We start from the raw sequence: 19,001 nt of genomic DNA, 5'->3' as shown, positions 1-19,001 counted from the left end.
CAGTGGCTCCTAATCTGTGTTTCTTCATTTAACAGGTATCAGAGAAACCTTCTCTTTCACCGCTTCTGGTCCGTGGACGACAAGCAGCTTCAGACAGAATTCAGCGCCCTGCGCTCAATCGTCGTGGCAAACTACGAGGAGACCGTGAAAATGCCCATCAATGAGCCTGCGATGGGGAAGAGAAAGTCTCAAATCCAGGCATGTTGCTTACAGTTTATCTACTTTAATTAAACATCTGGGTTACCAGATTAAAACCAGAGTTGAAGTATTCAAATGAACAAACATTAACCATGTGGTATGTGGACTAATAAGAACATTATTGACTTACAGGAATATGTGGAGTACTATGGAGGTCCAGGAGTGCAGCATATCGCCATGAACACTTCAGATATCATTACTACAGTATGGCAACTAAAACACCCTGCTTACCTCTGCAACAGGCTGAGTTATAACAGCAGCTTAACTGTAATGTTAATTACCTTGTTTGCAGATCCGTAACCTGAAGGAGCGCGGGATGGAGTTCATGTCTGTGCCTGAGACCTACTACGACCAGCTGAGAGAGAAGCTGAAACACTCAAAGGTCAAAATCTCAGAGGACTTTGATGTCCTGCAGGTCAGAGCTAAAACCCTAAATTAACAAAGCTGAAAGAGTGATGATTTGTGATCCTTACGTAGCCAAACACAGTGGCCTTTTTTAAATCGTAGAACATGTTGACTCAGTTCACTCTAATCATATTTTTTTAAAGACTAAAGGTGCATAAAACACATTTTGTCTTCATAATTAACCAAAAAAATCCCTTCAAATTGACAAAATATTGTTTTATGTCCTCACCGTTACCCAGGAACTAAAGATCTTGGTGGACTACGATGACAATGGCTACCTACTTCAAATCTTCACTAAGCCGGTCCAGGATCGCCCCACTGTGTTCTTGGAAGTCATTCAGAGACACAATCACCAGGTGAGGGCACCACTGGCTAAACAAGCAGTGGAAATGTACTCTACAGTATATTTAACATGTTATTAAACAAAAAAAACATGTTCTCATCCACAGGGCTTTGGTGCAGGAAACTTCAAGTCTCTTTTTGAGGCTATTGAAGCAGACCAGCACGCTAGAGGCAATCTGACTGTTCTGACAACAAATGGAGATTTAAACAAGATGTGAACTGGGTGATGCATTAATTTAGGGGTTCAGAAAACATGCTATATCCATCAACTTAGTATAAAACGAATGCTTTAATAAACATCCTTATGCCTGAAAATGTCTCATCTTCAGAGAAATACACAAAGCACGTATACTTATGGTTTTCCTTATTTTTTTATGTGTTGCATGTTTGTTTTTTGGTTTTGTTTTTTTACATTTAATTGTTCATTTTATGTCTTTATCATTTCTCCTGATGCTTGCAAAAATGACATGAGTACAACATCCACTTTAAATCACAATGGTGTGCTTCCAGTTTGTATAAAACATCAACAGGAAAACCATTTTTATTAACACAAGCTTGACTCAAGCAAAACGTTATCCGAGCTCTCATAAATGAAAACATTTAACTATACACTTTGTTAACTTTTAGACGGCGAGGTCAACAGAAGTTGGAGATTTAGCATGAAGTCTAGAATGTGATTTTCCCCTCCTGTTTAAAAGAGACCACTCTTGGTTTTTGTTAGTTTTTCTCATAAACTGTGATAACTCTCTGTGAGTCCCAAGTGTTTGTTCCGGTCCTGATTTATATATTGTTTATGGCAGCTTAGTATTAAACCATTATTCACTGAGTACCACATGTCTGCAGTTCTTTCATGAGCTCTTCTACGGCTTCCAAAATGCTGAATAGTTGCTGAACAGTATTAAAAATTGCTTTTTGATACCTCTGGTTTAGGTTGCCACTTTTTCTCTTTACCTAATCGGGCCACTTAACAGGTGATTAGTTCAAGGAGCCTCTGCAGCCGTCTGCCCCACACAAACAAGGGATCTTTGTTTCCTCAATAGGAAACTTGTAGTCATATGTAATCTCTTCATTGATGTTTATAGGCTGGCGGGAGTATATGACTATCTTCTTCTGAGACTCCACTGTGATGATCTTTGCGTAGCAGTTAGGCTGTAAGACAAAAATAAATAAATAAACCCCACAAACCTTTTAATGGGAATACTTTATGTGGAATCACTTTCATCTCTAACCACAGCACCGCTGGTTTTTACTCACATTGCAGCTGTGGTTGATAAACCTGGCTAAGTTCCCACATTTGGTAGCATCAATGATGGTGTCCTGATCCACCCGAAACAAATAGCTGCTTCCAATGCCCTCCTCCTCGTATCTCTGCTCCCTCATGTCAGCAATGACCTGAGGAGAAAGAAAACAGATGTGGCTTTCCATCTATGTGAGGGTTGTTTATCACAGTTACTCTACACGCATGGATGGAAACCACCCAGCACAACCCGAGGCCCCCAGTGGACCGGTGGACTAATTTAGAGAAACAATCAGGGGAAAAGGGGTTTGTTTAAAAGTGCATGTTAGTTTGCATCAGAATTACCTGTCGGATGATTTGGCCCACATACTCAATCACCATCTCGTCTGCAGCAATAGGCTCCATGGCAAACAGGCCCCACTCGTGGATGTAACTCCTGCTGAAACGAATCCTCTTCCTTCGGAACTGACAGACGATATAGCACGGGTTTGGACTGTCGCTCAAATGAGACAGTGCTGTGCAAATATCTCGAGTCACCCTCATTACTCTATATTTTGCTTTGTTAATTTGAAAGCTAATGAATAGTAAAGTCAATTTTTTATTTGGATACTGGCTGGTTTTTCAGTCACTTTCAGTACAATCCTTGTGCTTGACCATTTTCAGAGGATTTTTTTTATTTGTTTGGTTTAAATTGTATTTTAGGCACTTTGTTGCCATCGGTTCTACAGCCATCAGTAGAGTGCAAAAGAAGAAGCTGCACCTTATTTAAAGTTAAACTATTTAAAACTGATGAAAGAAGAAACAGGAAAAAAATCCAACAAGAACCTGACACGGGACCTAAAAGATTCAGTTGATCCTGTTTTTCAGTGTGCTCATCTTTCCATATATGTTTGCATATGTTTCAATAAATCTCTGCACCTATTTCCCATATTCCCAGCAAAATATAAAGAAAGGAGAAGTGGCTCAAGACTTAACAAAGTTAAAAAACATACAATAAGTGTGAAATTATTTCTTTCTTTTTTTAGAGTGCAGAACTAATGTTCTGATTTCTTGTCTGCCCAAATAAAAACCTAACGGTAAACTCAGTTTTAGACTCCACTGTAGACTTCTTTCAAACTGGGCTTTTACAGTAGTCTGCTGATTGTCACTAACTTCCTGCTAACCTTGAGTTGGTTGAACTTGACCAGGTCACTGTCACAGCTGAAAGAGGACAGCAGCCGGCGCTGTTCACACCTGAAGTCAGACCCAGCTCGCAGTGAAGTGGGTTGCTGGGCTGGAATGCACGTTCCCTGATGAAAAATGTCTCAACATTAAATAGATAAATATTAAACTGGACACAGAAATGCTCACCTTCTGTCCTCCTTTAATACCTGAGCGCTTGTAGACGGAAGCTCCGCAGCCAGCCGCGTGTTGTGCAGATACCTCATTTTATCCTTCCTGCTGATTTTGTAAAATCCTTCACTTCGAGCAGAGCCTGTTCTGTGGTGCGGCTGCCAGGATCTGTGCTCCTCATTCTTCTCTGTAAGGACCTTAGTCAGTGAGCAGCAGTTAAGGATGTGAACAGCAGAGTAATATGCAAAGAGCAGCTTCATCAGAAAAAACAAAACAAAAAAACATTCTAAGTATGACTTAAAAACAACTTAACTGTTTCCCACAATATAAAGAATCATTTCAACATAAAACACTGTCTGTAAGGATATGAGGATGAGGCATCCAGAGGGTGTCACTGAGCCACCCACAGCCATTATCCTGCACCTGCAGCCTTTCATAGGTGCACTGCAGAAACCTTACATCTTCTTCATCCAAGCCGTCCTTCCAAACGCTATGAAGGATTTTCCTCTCTTCGTAGGGTGAACGCCACCTGTGAGGACGACGTTGAGAGAACAACGGACTGATTCTTTTAAGTGATCTCTCCCAGTGACGGGCCCGCCTTCTCTTCTTCAGCCTCCTCCATCGGTTTAGCCTCAGTAAGATTTTCTCTTTGTCCAACAGCTCAGGCATGTTCTCCAGTCCCTGTAGAGGCTTTGCTCTCACACCTGAACGGATCTGGACATCCCTTCCATCAACGCTGTCACATGAAGAGTCAGAGATGCTGAATGGCGAGGACACTGTGATGGGGGAAACTCTGAAAATATTATTACATGACAGAGGCACTGACGTTGCCGCCACCTTGGATTTCCTTTTGTGGACTATTGATCTTCTGGGCAGGATAATGTCTCTTCCTGGAGTCTTTGGGGCTGTGATGTATGGACTGCTGGGCAAGAGTGGGATAAGTGGTGGGCTGCTAAGGGGCGGGCTCACTGTGCTAAATTCTAAATCTGCGGTCCCTCTTCCAGGTGTTGCAGGAGCTCTGCCTGAGCTACAATGAGTCCACATACCTCTTTCATCTCTGCCAGGAGTCTTAGGCATCTCCTGGCATAATGGGTATGATGCCATGAGGAGATCAGAGGGAGGCTGAGCGAGTCCATCGCTTGCTGGGGAGAGGGAGAGGACTTCCTCTGAATTCTCACTTTCCAGTCCTGCCACTATTCCCTTGCCTGGTGTTGGTGGTCGTTCCTCCTCCTCTGCAGCAGGAGATGATGGTCTGCTTTTTAAAAGGATGTCAGGGTCACTGTCCACCAAACGGCCAGTAGGAGTGGGAGGCCTCAGGCTTTTTATGTTCTCTGGAGACTCCACTGTCCAATCAGGGCTTTCCATCTCCATATCAAGGCATGGCTCCACTGCTATACAGATTAACAAGGAATTTTCATACATAATTATTTCAAAACCTGATACACAACTTACTCTTGTGTAGTTCTGTTAATTTGTAGCACACTGGAAATTCAGGGAGTATTACAAGATATTTTTACATGAGTGACAATTAAACCACTTTTGATTAACCTGATGACACTAACTTAACAGATCTATTGCTTTACAAGGACATGTAACCTGATAGTCCTAGAGGTGATGGGGGCAGCAGGTCCTGGGGGTCGCTGGTATGGAGCTCCATCATGGCATCGAAGTCGCAGTTGTCTTTGTGGCACGATGTGTACTGGTCCTCCTCCGTTTCCTGCCTTGGGAACAGTTCTGACCAGCCCCGCTGGTCCAGATCCAGCTGAGCACCAGGGGTCAGTGGGGCTGAGGGGGTAAGAGGGGGCTCGAGCTCCACTGAGTCCTCATCTGATGATATAACTATACACTCTTCACTCCCGGCGTCCTCGCTGTCCTCCTCGGCGTCTTCACCTTCAGTGGTCAGGTCAGACAACGTGTCCTCAAAGCCCACCGAGGAGAGCGAATCTGAAGTGTCGCAGTCCGACGTGTGCTCGCTATCCTCTGAAAAAACCTCTACATTTGAAAAAGAAGCCACACTGTTCAATGTTAAGATATGTGATTTTTAATGAGTGTTCAGTGTTGTATGAGATTTTAACATACCGCTGTCTAAGCACTGCTCTCCGTCACATCGATCCTCCATCGGACTATTTTCTTCCGCAGTATGATCACTGCCATCATCATCTTCTTCGTCATCACCATGAGCATCTCTGTCAGACTAATCAGAGCACCAGTTATGTAATGCTGTCTCCAGAAGTTTAAACTTTTTAGTTAAAATTTTAATTTTAAGACTAACAACTGAAAAAGTAAAGGCACCAGACTAAAATATTGACCTCAGGGCATTTTTCTCAATTTCTTATTTGCTATTTCTTTTTTCTTTTCTGTCTCTTCATTTACCAGGATGTGCGGCTCATCCTCATCCAGCACAAAAGCCTTCACTTTGTCTGGTATCGCTTCTTCATCTTGAAGTATCTTATCTTCTTTCCCAGCATCACCATCATCATCACTGTCCAGATCCAGTGGTCTTGCGTGTCTGCGTTTGCCTCTCTCAGACGCCGCTCTCAGTATGTCGTCCCCTTTCTTCACCTCTAATGCAACAAGTTAGAATCAGTTAAAGCGACAGTCTGGCACAGAAAGTTAATACACACTGAAATTTGAATTAATCGCACTGACCAGAATGATCGAGAGCAGAACCGGAGTCATTTCCTGTCTCGTCTGATCTTTTCCTTTTTACCTGCGTGGAAATTTCTTTATTTAGGCATCACTTGGCAGTCAAAACCAGCTGTGTTTCAAAAATCTCTCCAAAACAGATTACCTTGAAGGATGGCAGTGGTGGTTTTCTGCTCTGCCCACCAATGTTACTGAGGGGATTTAGGAATTTGTTCCTGTCTTCCACTCTTGCCGCTCCACATTTCAGAGGAGACTCTTGTATCTTAAATGAATCAACTAGGTTATAAGACCCACTGGCTCCAAACAACTACTCCCATTAAAAGACATGCAAAATGTTTTGTTAATGTGCCGACTATAAGAGACAATAAAATATGTGAAAAAGGTTTTACCTTTGCCTTCTTCTCCTGACACTCCCACCAGTCTTCAAATGCCTTGAAAGCGACCCCTTCAATCATTCTACGTGTAATGTCCTTCTTTATGATTGACTTCAGTTCATCCATGAGGATATCTAAAACTTTTTCCGTCGTGATCTTGTGGGGATTTGCCTGCACAGGTGGGTAGAGTGGTGGTGGCACAAAGGGGTTAAACCTTGGAAAAGGAGGTGCAGGCCAGAGAGGAGGAGGAGGAGGAGGAGGAGGGAATGGCAACGGTGGACCGCCATGCCTTGGAGGATTCCCCTTATCCAAAGGACACCCTGGCTGTATGGGTAAAGGGAACATGTGCACAGGAGGTGGAACAGAGGGTGGCGCTATCAAAGGTGGAGGGGGTCTCAGGAAAGTTGGTGGAGGAGGAATTGGAGTACGAGGTGGAATGGGGGGAGGAGGAATGGGGATGGCAGCTTTGTGGCCCAGAGGTGGCATCCATCCTGGAGGAGGGATCGGGATGGTGCCATCTGGCAGGCGAGGTGGAACAGGTGGAAGAGAGGGGGGAAATCGAGGAATGGGGAAAAGGAAAGGGGGTGCTGAGGGTTGGGGGAATCCAGCTGTAACAGTTGGGAGAGCTTTCAGGGTAAGTTGCTGAGTGGTGGAACTGGAAGAACAACCGGATGGAGGATCGGGCAGAGAGAGGTCTTCTGCTGGTGTCACAGCTTCAAACTGTCTGTTATTTGAGGACTTCTTCTCCTGATGTGCTGCACAGTGTTCCTGAATAAGACAGAAACAATAATAATTTGAGTGGCTGATTAATATCACACCATTAACATTTTTACATAGTAACAATAGGGTAAATTCTACCTTTATTATCACTGCAATATATCCAGATAGATTACCTTTGGGCCTGACGATGGCTGGACCCTCTCTGGATCTTCTTCATTGTTTATGTGTGTTAAGCTTTCTGAATAAGCAACATCAGACGGACAGGGAGACTGGGAACTTCTTGTAAGAAATGAAACAGCTCGAGTAGTTTCGTCCTCCTCATTTTCATCCACAGCATCATTGTGGGAGTACTGGTGGCCACTTGTGGGGGATTCACAAGACAGTGGGGTACAAAACTGTGAGTCATCCGAGGAAGAGACCTTAAGAGGTGAGCCAGGTGAAGCCGGGCTCTCTTGAGAGGATGGATCGGTCTCAGAGGTCTTTCCATGAAAGCATAAGGGGTCAGTGATCTGGCTGTTTATCAGCAAACTTTCAATTCGGGAGTCTAGACTTGAAACAGCTGCCTCTGGCTGGTGGTTATCAAATGGAGAAGCTGTTCTAGTTTGCAGGTCAGCTGAGAGATCAACAGTCAGGATGTCGCGAGAGTTGCCATTCAGAGGTGAAGATGCATAACTTGTGTTAACCACATCTTCAGTCTCCTGAAAAGGGGATGTGAGACTAAAGGGAGCCTCGTCACTATTGTTAGAAGAGGTTTGTGCACTGGGACTCCACAATGCAAGCTGCTGGCTGCTAGTTTGTGTTTTGGTTAAGAGGGGATGTGGTGGCTGTGGCTGGAACTGCTTCAGAATGATGCTAACATTTGAGACGTGGCTAAGTCCCCTGTGCTGTCGTCTACGACGGCAAAGCTCTTGTCTTAAAGGTTTGTGAACACTATAGGCAGAGGGTTCCCCTTGGAGGACGGGAGTCGCCTGAAGACTGGAATAGCAAGAGTCGTGGGAGGAGAGAGGAGTCGCAGGCAAGCAGGGAGTCCGGGGGGTTCCCTGAGAACGTGGTGTAAGCCCAAAGCTGCAAGGTGTGTCTTGACAAATACTGGAGTAGGCTGTGTCCAGAGAGAGGGGCGTAGCAATGCTGGTGGGGCTGCAGACATTTCCCAGCTGCTGTGTGGCCGAGCTTCCCTGCAAGATGTTGATAATGAAGTAAAAAAAGGGGGAAAACAATTAACAAATACATTCATATTTAACAGCTGTAATACAAATATTAAAGATAAAATCTTTTCATGGGTCAAATCATTATGAGCAGCTTTTAATAAATTTAAATGTTCACCAGCAAACTGTCAACTAAGCCCTGAAGAGCCCGTTCACTGCTGCCCACCGGCAACGTCCAAGGCGTATACAGCCCACTTAACAAGAGCTGGAGATATCGAGCTCTATTTTCCCCTGAGGAGGAGCACATTCTAGTTAATCAGCATATTCAACACTTACATTTACACCTCAGCACACACACAGAGAAAAAGTAAAGTTTACCCTTTGGATCAAGTTCCACATGAATAATATTTCCCATCACTGATGTCTCATGCAGGTGCTGGACAGCGTCTCTTGCAGCCCTTACTGTATCAAATGTGACCTTTGCGATACCTAAATGCTTCTTGTTTGGGGGATTGTAAAATATCTCCACTTCTTCCATGTTCCCATATTTTTTGCACATATCAGTCAAGAAAGTCTCATTCACGTTGTCGTTGAGCTTAGAAAATGTCACTTCTTTTGGAGGAACGGGAGCCACGTACCACTCATCAATCTGGAGACACACGGGAAAACAAGAAATGGGCTATTAGTTGTTTTTAAAGCACGATTACTTAAAATAGGATGTCTGTATTATTACAGTCGTTTTAACAGTTACCTTAAATTTGGGAACCACGAAGTCAGTCTTGATACACCTGCTCCACAGGCGGCAGATGCGCGGATCCCTGACTGTGATCACAGGAAGTAGACCTAGGTCCTCAACCTGGCAGAGAAGACCCTCGTTATCATTATTATTATAATAGATATAATACATGTGCTGACATCACCTATGTGGAGAGGCGGACAGGTGCTCACCGGCAGGTTAAAGTATTGTCCATCATAACGGTACACTTTGTACAGCCCGTTCGTCAGCGCAGGATCTATAACCAGCTTGCAACTTCTCCAGTGTAGAGGCTGTCTCTCGCTCTCAGTACTTTGTTTTTCGCTTTCCATTACATTCGTCAAAACCTTAAAAAAACCCCAAACAAACAACAACAGTTACTTCCAGTTTGCTCGTTTTGTGCCACACTGTCAGCTAGCTACATTGCTGCTCCGCGAGAGGTTAACACACCCCAACAGGTGATGGAGAGCATCACCTGTAACCTTATCCTCGGGAAAAAAGATAACAGGTGGTGGTAGGAAACACAGAAATACTCAAAGGTTAGTCTTACAAAAGATTTGTTTCTTTAAATCTTGCTTACCTGTTCCAAAGTCGTATCCTTTGAAGGAGCAACATTGTGGAAAAACAGCTGGGATTTATTTTTCTGTGTTTTCACGGATCGTCGCTAAGGTTGGATAATGATCCATCCGCCAGTCGACGGAGAGGAAAAAATAGATCCTGAACAAGGCGGAAGAACACCTAAGGTGGGTTAACAGGTGAGGTGTATATATAGGCACCTTTGGGACCTTTATTAGACATTAATAATCCAAAGACTGGTCGAATATTTGTGTTAAGCTTGTGACTGAGTGCAAATACAATTTACATACTAAACATAGGTTATGGCCACTTGCTGGTAGCCAGCAATAAAATAAAGGGCAGCTGCTATGTTTGATATTATACAGTACATGGATCAGTACGGTAAAAATGAAAAAAATTAAACAAAGGATACACCTTTTTATTAAAAATGAAGTGACATGTGCAGGTATTAATATAAAAACATGTATTTCCTGGTCATTGTCTCTGGATAATGTCTACATTATATGCAGTGCAGGATCAGCCTTTGTTTTTTTGTTTGTTTTTTTGTTTTACAGAGTCAGGTAAGATAGCCTACTGCACCGTTGATTACATAATTGCAGCATTTTCATTACTTTCATCTCAAAGTTGGAATAAATACTAAATAATAACAGCCAACAAAATAATAAAAGAATAATATTGATACTCTTATGGGATTAAGGTGTTATCCTTAACTTACACATCACCTTCTAAACCAAGCATTTATAAGGTATTTATAAGTGATGTCTTTATGGTTTGCCGTTTGCAGTTGGTGCTTCTTTAACATACCGCAGTTTTATTTTATTTGTGCCGTCTTGTGTTGTGGCACTTCTTAAATGGGGTGACCAAAATACATGTCAGTTGCAAAGTACACCTGCACAAATCCAAGATAAAGGTCAGATTGAAAAGCACATTACCTTAACAGCGGCTACTATTACTGTTGCTAGTTAATATTATTAGTTTGTAACTATAGTATCAGGTAACCCATTTTTATGATTCACAGGTCATTTGTGGGAATAAAACTCTTGAGTGGGAAAATGGAGAGAGGAAGAACCAAGCCTGTGCTGCACTTAGAGAGCTCTGCCAACTATGAAACCATGCACAACTTCAGCAGAAAAGCAACAAAGTGCTAATGGTCTCAAAGAATGCAGACAAAAGTCAGCAAGGAGAGGGGGGGGGGGGATTTCTCTGTCTTGGCTTCAGCACTGTAAGCTCCACTCGTCCTCCATTTTTGGACATTTCCTGTGTGGTTTCCCATTAGATGTTGTAATTTTGACAGATTACAATGTTTCCTCATGTATTCCTGTTTTATACATCCACATGGCTACACGGACAACACTGAACACACAATTAAAAAAATAATGAGAACAAATCTTTTTTTTTATTTTGCAAACTGGCAAAAAAACCCAAAACCAACATCCTGATAATTCTCAACACTTCATGAAGCTTCAAGCTTTTTCATGAGCTGTTAACGGCACGCATAAGCAAAAGTTACTATGTTCACTTCAAAGTTGTACACTGACAAAAGCAGTTTACACACACACACACACACACACACACACATATATATATAATGCAGAAAAATTAACCACAGTGACCACCTTCACCTGCATTGCTGTGTTTTTAAAGAAGGCACAAGTGGTAATTCCCATCTTACATGTTTCACGGAGGGAGTGTGCACCATTTACCGAAATAAAACAGACTTCACTTAACTCCCGATAAAACAACAACAACAAAAACAGCAAATTCAACTTAAGCAAAGAAAAACATCAACACCATTTTACTGAACTGTCTGTGAACTATTCCCAACAGTCTTTGGTTTCTGCTACGTGTCACACAGATTTTATCACCCGGTCAGGACAATTTGAATGCAAATGTGGTCTACAGTTACTGCAGTCCCATGACTCAGTATAAACCATGTCCACAGATTGCAAGTTAACAATAAAACAGTGTTACATTGATAGAAACACAGCATTACAAGCACCAGTAAATTAAAAAAAAATCAAAAACATAATTTTTCCCAAAGAGGGAAAAAAAAGTTTCCTCCAATATTTTAAATCATGTTGTGAAAGAAGATACTACGTGTACAATGTCCTGAAATTACATTTCTGTTGTGACACTATTCTACATATCAATATTACAGTAAAAACTACAAAGAAAGTGACCAAACCCGTGTAAAACAATAAAGCAGTACAGTACATAGCGTACTTAAATACATCTATGACCCAAACAGGGTGAACATGCTCAATGCTAAAAGCTAACACAAGAACAAACACTCAATATTTTCATGCAACGTAACATTGTAATAACACATTCAAAAACACTTTTTTGAAACCAGTGGCCACCTGTGGATTTTACAGTATATTGCAAGAGTCATTTAACATGAAGAAAATATCCATGTTACAAAGGGATAACACATTTATTTCTACTCAAATATCCATACCGCAGTAACACACTCCTGAACGCAGACTGGTTAAAAGCACACACTGACACATGTTCTTTTCCATCAGATTGCACACAAATACTGTTGGTTTATATTGTACTCTTCTTTATCAAAGACTTACAGAGCTCCCAAGGATTATGAAAACAGCAATTTTTAAATTAAAAAGTAAGAAAAGTTTGACTCAAAAGTATGTGTAAGAGTGGCAAACTAAAAAAGCCACTAAGGTTTGGCTTGGAGATATTTCTACAGAAAGCCTAATTTGGTAAACATGATAGTGGCATGAGGTCAGTCAGTCAAGAACCAGAAAACCTGTAGGTAAATGCAACAGTAGGCTGGAGTTTTACAGTATACGCAGAGAGCAAAAAGAACCCGAGTGTGCTGCTCAGATCAATTTAGTACAATACAAACAGAAAACTGATGAAATTTTAGAACTGGGTAACAACAGAGTTCCCAGATTTCTTTTCAGTAAAAATTGAAACAAATTCCTGAACATGTTGAGTCATATTACAAACTTCCTCGTTTTTAGCCCATCTTACTCCGATCAACAGTTTTCTGCTGCTGTTATAACTTAAGAGAACTTAGTTTCTATATTTTTCTCACATGAACTCAGTATTTGATGTAAAAAGCTAAACACGTTAGGGGATCATCCCAACGCATTGAAATGCTCATGTGAAGATCTTTAGAAAGTCCTATTCTATTAGTGTTAGTCTATGGTAGCCTAAAAGGTCGTCCTTTAAGGCTACCATAGACTAAGTTATGATGATACTGATGATGATGTTTTCAGCTGAGAGCCAAGCATTTACAAAGAAACTACAAAGAGTAAAATTACCGGATAATTTAGTCAGCATGCAGTATCAAAGAAATGTACAGTAGAAGAAGATTTCTAAAAACAAGCATCTGGATAAAGTAAAAATAGAGGTTCTACTCTGGTTTTGCTGAAAGTCCCTGCTGTTGTCTGCGTGTACTCAGGGAAAATGGACAGCGGCCTTCAGGTCGTCGTTCTCAGCCCTGTTCTCCAGCTGGTTCTGGAGCCGAATGACCTGCTCCAGGTCTCTGATCTGTCTGTCCGTTTTATGACTGACGAGCGTGCGGTAAAAGTGGACAGCGAACATGATAAAAACAAGTCCAAATGGCACCATGATGCAGGTGGAAGCTATGGCCGCAGCCACGCCAGGACTTATGGTGTCATTTTTCTCATCTGCGTTGCTTTTGAGGGGTAAGAACTTCACCCAGCACAAGAGCACCACCTCCGTCAGGAAGAGGAGGGTACCGATAACTGTGGAGAAAGCCCAGGCCAGTTCTATGTGGCGGTGCATGCGCTCATGGGGAGATTCGTTGACAGAGTTGAGGTTGTGAACATTGCTGACAGCCTCCAGGTTGGGCAGGATGCAGGTGCTGATCATGAGGGCAAAGAGGTGCACTGCAACCAGAACGGTGGTACAGGCGCTGAAGGCTATCAGCAGCCCTGGAGGGTACTCGTAATCCCGCTCCAGCTGTACCTCCACCATGGCAACCTGAGAATATCAAAAAGGAAACAGCTCCGTTAGGTGAAAAAGAGATAGTAGCTGACTACTAAGAGGAATCAGAATTCTTGACCTGAGAGAAAAATGTTTGTAACAAATTAGGAAGTGCTGGAATTAAACCAGAGTGTCACAGTTTGCACAAATAACCGGAAACAAGGTGAATACCCCACTAAAAGTCTATTCTGTCAAACCTAATATTGAGACAGAGAGACAAACAGAGAGCTGTGTATGTAATCCTTTATGCTGCATAGCTTAAACTTACTCGACATCAGTAGCACATTTGCTACGGCTGTTATATATACAACCACTATAAATATTGTACTGCTTTTCACAAAAGAATCCCAGGCCACCCAAGAGTATCTTGTGTGTACAGGTATATTTTATAAACAGAACTGTTTACAAGTGTTCTGGTATTTTTGAATACCTGTGGAGCTTCTTACTGCAGATGCATCCCTGGCCAAGAGTTACTGTACATCATAATTTTTGCATCAGGAAGGGGGAAGGAAGCTCCTTCTATGTGTTAGGCTTTTAGTTTTACAAAAAACATTTGTTGATTCATTGTAACTGCATGTCGTTAAATTAAAAACAAACATTTGGTGGCACTATAGGCTATTATTTTCAAAACTTTTCATGTGTTTTTTTTTGTTTCTTATGTATTTCAACGCTCCTCCGCGGACTACTTATTAAAGCGGAAGATAAACCTGGACTTTTAGGGGTGGCGCAGGCGAGCCCCCACTAAATTTCCACGAAGTTTTGCTCTCAGTGCGCAGGTATTACAGTCCCGCAATGTGGGACGTGCAATAGAAGCCAAATATGACTTTAACAAGCCTACACTAGTAACCCGTAGACTTCCAGTAAACAAAACGGTCATTTATGCTAAGTATCAGTGCACCGTAGCTGTCATTAGGCCTGTAACACGGTCACGGTCCTTCAAAACTAAATAAATAAATTGTGCCTCACGTAAACTATCTGCAGCGTCAAATTAAAATGTAACTTACCATTGCGAAGCCCGACAAGAGAGCCGAAGTGCGACTGGTTGCTTTCAGTTTGGCTCGGCTCAAGTAGAGTTTTCTCCAGGACAGAGCCTGCATTGAGTGCTCGTTCAGGCTCATTGCGAAGTAATTTTTTGTTATGAATATATCGTTACAAACTGGTATGAGCTACAGGACGGTGCTCGATGACACGTGAAATTCGCGCGCGGGGAAGGCTGTTCCAAGGGGATCCAACATCTAACTACAGCAAAAAATAAATAAAGATGGGAAACTTTACCAAAAAGAAAAAAGTTTTCCCTCAACAGCTGACCGACTGTCAGAGTCTATCAGGAAACAAGATACCCACAATCCAACGCACCGCAGAGGCGCTGCCGGCTGCTGCAGATCGCCGCCCTGTGTTTAGCGCCGTGCGATTCTGCAAACTGTGATATCGATCAAATACCAAGTAAACACGGGGACAATATTGGCGAAACAGATATGATAATTTTACTCTATAAAGAAAGCGTACGTAGGGGAGAGCAGTGTCTCATGACTCATGAGACGAATCATCCAGTTCTGAACGTACTGGGCTAAAATCACTGTGGTTAAGGCAACAAAACACACCTTTCAGCTTTTCATGTATTTTGAAACTAGTTTTTTTTCCCTCGGAGATTGTAAAGAAGAGGACTCCCTTACTACTATTTATATTATAATTTGTATTGCATTTTAGGACCTTTTACTTTATTAAAAGCACCTTATCTAGCACTTTATTTAGCATTGCACTTTAAATATAGATTTTGCACATGAAGAACATTTCCACACAGTTTAACTATTTATTGAATATTTATTGTGTATTTTAAAATCAGTTGATCGCCTTTGTTCCAGGTCCTGCACAGCTGCTCCTCATCAAGAAATGTGGTGGTTGTCTGTGAGGAGAAAGAAATTGTGATTGAGAGAAAATAAGGTTTAACAGTAAGGAAAACTAACGTGAATGTGAAAATTAAGCAGTAAACGTGGTGCAAAGAAGGGATGTGATTACTCACCTTTCTTTCCTGTGTCCTCTTCAGGGTGTTTGGGCAAATGTTGTCCCGGGGGTCCAGACACTATTTAAAGGGTCCGGGAGAGGCCATGGGTTAAGGGAGTGTGGGGAATCTTTTGTGCTTGGGTTTTTTTCTTTTTTGGTGTTTTAAATAAGATATAATGTATGTATTAATATGTATTAATGTGAAAATGTAAATGTATTTATATATTTATTTATTGAAATTGATGTATTGTATAATGTGGTGAAAGGTTGGGATTTGAGAACTGTTAGTGGAATAATGGTTTAGCCTGTGACAGCTGAAAGTATTTAAGGCTGCTAGCTGTCATTGGATGCAGTTTTGTGAGGTGAGCTATACTATGAATAAATTCTTTGGTCCACTATACTTGTCTTGGTGTGCCTCATTGTTACAAGTGGTGTCAGAAGTGTGTCGTTCACGCTACAGTGAGAAAATAATGACAAGAGGTGGAAGAAAGGATATGTGATATGGATATGTGAGCGTGACCGTGACCTAAAGACGGCAAAGGAAGCAGCTAGCCTCATTGAGGTTTTCACTTCCACCAGAAAGGGAAGCAAGAGCACCTACTTGAGCCGGGAGACCCACTATGCTAAACCAAGTAAGCCCAGTGGGGGTGAAGAGGACTCTGGTCAAGTTCAGGCTAGAAATCCTTCTAGTTCCTGGCAGCTCCCTTCCCAAAGACCTCACAATGTTAAGAAATCTTTTAAGTCTCCAGTTCAGGATATTAAATGTTATCACTGTCATAACTTTGGCCATTCGAACCATTTCTCACTCACCATCGATAACTCCACAGTTTTCCCTTCTCCTCAGGTTAAGAGCCTTGGTGTCATCCTAGACAGTTCACTTTCCTATAAATCTCACATTAGTAATCTCACCCGTTCTGCCTACTTCCATCTACGCAACATTAACAGATTACTTCCTTCTCTTTCCACCCAGTCTACGTCCATTCTTGTCCTCAGTCTTGTTGCCTCCCAAATTGACTACTGCAATTCTCTTCTGCATGGTCTCCCCCAAAAATCCCTCCATAAGCTTCAACTGGTTCAGAACTCTGCTGCTTGCATTATCACCAGAACCCCCTCCTACCAGTACATCACCCCCTGTTCTTCAGGAACTTCACTGGTTCCCTGTGAAATTCCAGATAATATTCAAACTTCTTCTGCTCACCTTCAAGGCCATTCATAACCTCGCTCCTCCTTACCTTTCTAACCTGTTAAGCACTACCTGTTCTGCCCGTTCACTTCGATCTTCTTCTTCTATCCATCTTGCTGTACCTTCCTTCTGCCTCACCACCATGGGAAGCAGAGCTTTCAGCTGCTCTGCTCCCAGGCTGTGGAACGCTCTACCCCCAGAAATAAGAAACAATGGTTCTCTCCCCCAGTTTAAATCCCAACTCAAAATCCATCTGTTCAAATCTGCATATTCACTGTGAATCCACTGTTTGTTAATTTTATTTTGTGCTTTTGTTTTATTGTTCTTAGTTGTTATTGTTCTATTATGTGTTTTATCCTGTTGTAAAGTGTCCTTGGGTGACTTGAAAGGCGCTCATAAATACAATTTATTATTATTATTATTATTATTATTATTATTATTATTATACACAACATTTTGCCATGCCCTTAAATCAAAACCATCTCTTTTGTGTGCAGTTCCAAGACCAGCCACAGAGCCAGTAGGAAAGAAAGCTTATATTGTCCCTGTTTTAATTTATGGGCGTAAAGAAGAAGCTTTGCTTTGAAACTCTTGTACATTCTAGGTTGAATTCAGGGGAAAATCTAAGTGATGCATCTAGAGGCTAACTTCCTCTAGATATGACAGCAGAACCATTGAAACCCTGTCATGTAGGCACAAGACCATAAAGTGCAAAGAAAATGATCTAAGAGCTACCCCCCCCCCCTTTTTTTTTTCTTTCTTTTTGTTTGAGGAGTCTCTGGAAACAGAGAACAGAAAAGGGAAAAGGTCAAAGGCTCAGGGGAAAACGGTACACCATGGTTTCCCAAGCCAAATAACCAGCTTGAGTTTGACATTCCCTCAGATTTAGGTGCACTCCAAAGAAGCGACCCAACTCTAAAACCCTGGTTTGAGAAGGTAACAGAGGTAGAGGGAGCTAGTCAAGGTCAGGTAAGATCTTGTAGACATTGTTTACTTAATTAAAGGAGGCATCTTGTACCAGGAAAAAGAGGAAGTGTGAGGCGGTAGCACTCCCACAACAGTTCAGAAACAAAGTTACGGATTTAGGCCATTCAATTCCATGGGCAGGTCATATGGCTTTTCTCAAAACACTGAATAGGATCAGCAGCAGTTTTGTGTGGCCAGGGATGTATGTCCAGGTTTCCAGTCCTTCTCAGTTCCGATGACAAAAAAGGAAGGTGAGAGGTTTTCTGGGTCTGGTAGGCTGGTGCAGAAAATTCATATTTTATTTTGCAGAGCGATCCACTGCACTGAATGACCTCACAAAGGGTTCAGCCCCCGACAAAGTGTGTTGGACAGAATGTGAGCATGCATTCAGAGAGCTCAAGGAAGCAGTATGCACACATTCAGTTCTATACAGCCCAGACTTCAGCAAGCCATTCATCTTGTAAACAGATGCTTCAGAAGTAGGCCTTGGAGCTGTGCTTCAGCAAGATGGTGAAAGAAGGCCTGTGGTGTTTCTGAGTCGGAAACTACCTGACAGGGAGACGAGGTATTCGACAGTGGAGAAAGTGTTTGGCCATGAAAATGGGCTATTGAGATCTTGAGGTATTATCTTCTGGGACATCACTTCACTCTAGAGACTGATCGCTGTGCCCTCCAGTAGTCGAACCGCATGAGGGATGCAAAGGCTTGCATTGCAGGATAGTACCTGTCTTTGCAGCATCATGACTTTACGGTCCTGTACAGGCCAGGGAAGTCAAATGTGGTTACTGACTGTTTATCCAGCATGACAGAGGACTGAAGCACTTTGCACTTAAGAGAGGGGAGGAAATGTAAGGAAGAGGACTCCCTTACTACTATTCATATTATAATTTGTGTAGCACTTTAGGAGCACCTTTTACTGTATTAAAAGCAACTTATCCAGCACTTTATTTAGCATTGCACTTTAAACATAGATTTGCACATGAAGAACATTTGCACACAAGAAGTTTAAGTGTGATTGTGTGTGAGTCAAAAATTTGAAGTAAAGGTGGTGCAAAGAGGATATGATTACTAACCTGTCTTTCCTGTGTCCTTTTCAGGGTGTTTGGGCAAATGCTTCCCCGGGGGTCCAGACACCATTTAAAGGTTC

At 42.1% G+C, this 19,001-nt stretch overlaps 3 protein-coding genes across 4 annotated transcripts in view; 1 reads left to right on the top strand and 2 right to left on the bottom strand.

The window, feature by feature from the left end:
- hpdb (4-hydroxyphenylpyruvate dioxygenase b) overlaps positions 1 to 1,870 on the top strand; it is a 4,876-nt gene extending 3,006 nt beyond the window's left edge. Inside the window, exons 10-14 of the mRNA XM_005729507.2 lie at positions 36 to 198; positions 331 to 402; positions 491 to 613; positions 843 to 959; positions 1,053 to 1,870. Of these exons, the coding sequence (XP_005729564.1) occupies positions 36 to 198; positions 331 to 402; positions 491 to 613; positions 843 to 959; positions 1,053 to 1,163 (586 nt within the window). The 3' untranslated portion in view covers positions 1,164 to 1,870. The remainder of the gene's footprint in view (positions 1 to 35; positions 199 to 330; positions 403 to 490; positions 614 to 842; positions 960 to 1,052) is intronic.
- A 21-nt stretch (positions 1,871 to 1,891) lies between these two features.
- LOC102211477 (histone-lysine N-methyltransferase SETD1B-like) lies at positions 1,892 to 9,485 on the bottom strand. Its single transcript, XM_013909883.1, has 19 exons — positions 9,348 to 9,485; positions 9,151 to 9,255; positions 8,778 to 9,048; positions 8,578 to 8,690; positions 7,428 to 8,429; positions 6,550 to 7,302; positions 6,306 to 6,422; positions 6,164 to 6,224; positions 5,888 to 6,078; positions 5,594 to 5,708; positions 5,111 to 5,506; positions 4,561 to 4,905; positions 4,113 to 4,290; positions 3,974 to 4,043; positions 3,553 to 3,768; positions 3,346 to 3,471; positions 2,528 to 2,647; positions 2,200 to 2,337; positions 1,892 to 2,094 (listed from the first exon to the last, which is right to left on the bottom strand). Exons 1-19 carry the CDS (start codon positions 9,483 to 9,485, stop codon positions 1,921 to 1,923), a joined length of 4,629 nt encoding a protein of 1,542 aa, XP_013765337.1. The 3' UTR covers positions 1,892 to 1,920.
- Positions 9,486 to 11,110: 1,625 nt separating this feature from the next.
- On the bottom strand, positions 11,111 to 18,953 carry LOC102205791 (calcium release-activated calcium channel protein 1-like). Of its 2 annotated transcripts, none has more exons than XM_005729506.2 (2): positions 18,928 to 18,953; positions 11,111 to 13,701 (listed from the first exon to the last, which is right to left on the bottom strand). In XM_005729506.2, exon 2 carries the CDS (start codon positions 13,693 to 13,695, stop codon positions 13,153 to 13,155), a length of 543 nt encoding a protein of 180 aa, XP_005729563.1. In that variant the 5' UTR covers positions 13,696 to 13,701; positions 18,928 to 18,953; the 3' UTR covers positions 11,111 to 13,152. The 2 variants fall into 2 exon arrangements, with proteins under 2 accessions (XP_005729563.1, XP_005729562.1); XM_005729505.2 differs by lacking the exon at positions 18,928 to 18,953 and adding an exon at positions 14,709 to 15,073.
- Positions 18,954 to 19,001: the final 48 nt, after the last annotated feature.

This window comes from Pundamilia nyererei, unplaced genomic scaffold (assembly GCF_000239375.1).
Source record: "Pundamilia nyererei isolate P.nyererei 1_Seehausen unplaced genomic scaffold, PunNye1.0 scaffold00033, whole genome shotgun sequence".
NCBI classification, from domain to species: Eukaryota; Metazoa; Chordata; class Actinopteri; order Cichliformes; family Cichlidae; genus Pundamilia; species Pundamilia nyererei.
This window is presented reverse-complemented; position numbering and strand designations above follow the sequence as displayed.

What these genes read in the sequence shown, in the direction of transcription:
- LOC102205791 (XM_005729505.2), bottom strand. Translation starts at nt 14,822, where the DNA reads ATGAGCCTGAACGAGCACTCAATGCAGGCTCTGTCCTGGAGAAAACTC. An exon ending in TCTTGTCGGGCTTCGCAATG is followed by an intron (nt 13,702 to 14,708) that starts GTAAGTTACATT and finishes TGATATTCTCAG; the next exon opens with GTTGCCATGGTGGAGGTACA.
- LOC102211477 (XM_013909883.1), bottom strand. Translation starts at nt 9,485, where the DNA reads ATGGAAAGCGAAAAACAAAGTACTGAGAGCGAGAGACAGCCTCTACAC. An exon ending in ACGGCTTGGATGAAGAAGAT is followed by an intron (nt 3,769 to 3,973) that starts GTAAGGTTTCTG and finishes TTTCTGATGAAG; the next exon opens with CTGCTCTTTGCATATTACTC. An exon ending in TTCCGTCTACAAGCGCTCAG is followed by an intron (nt 3,472 to 3,552) that starts GTATTAAAGGAG and finishes ATTTTTCATCAG; the next exon opens with GGAACGTGCATTCCAGCCCA.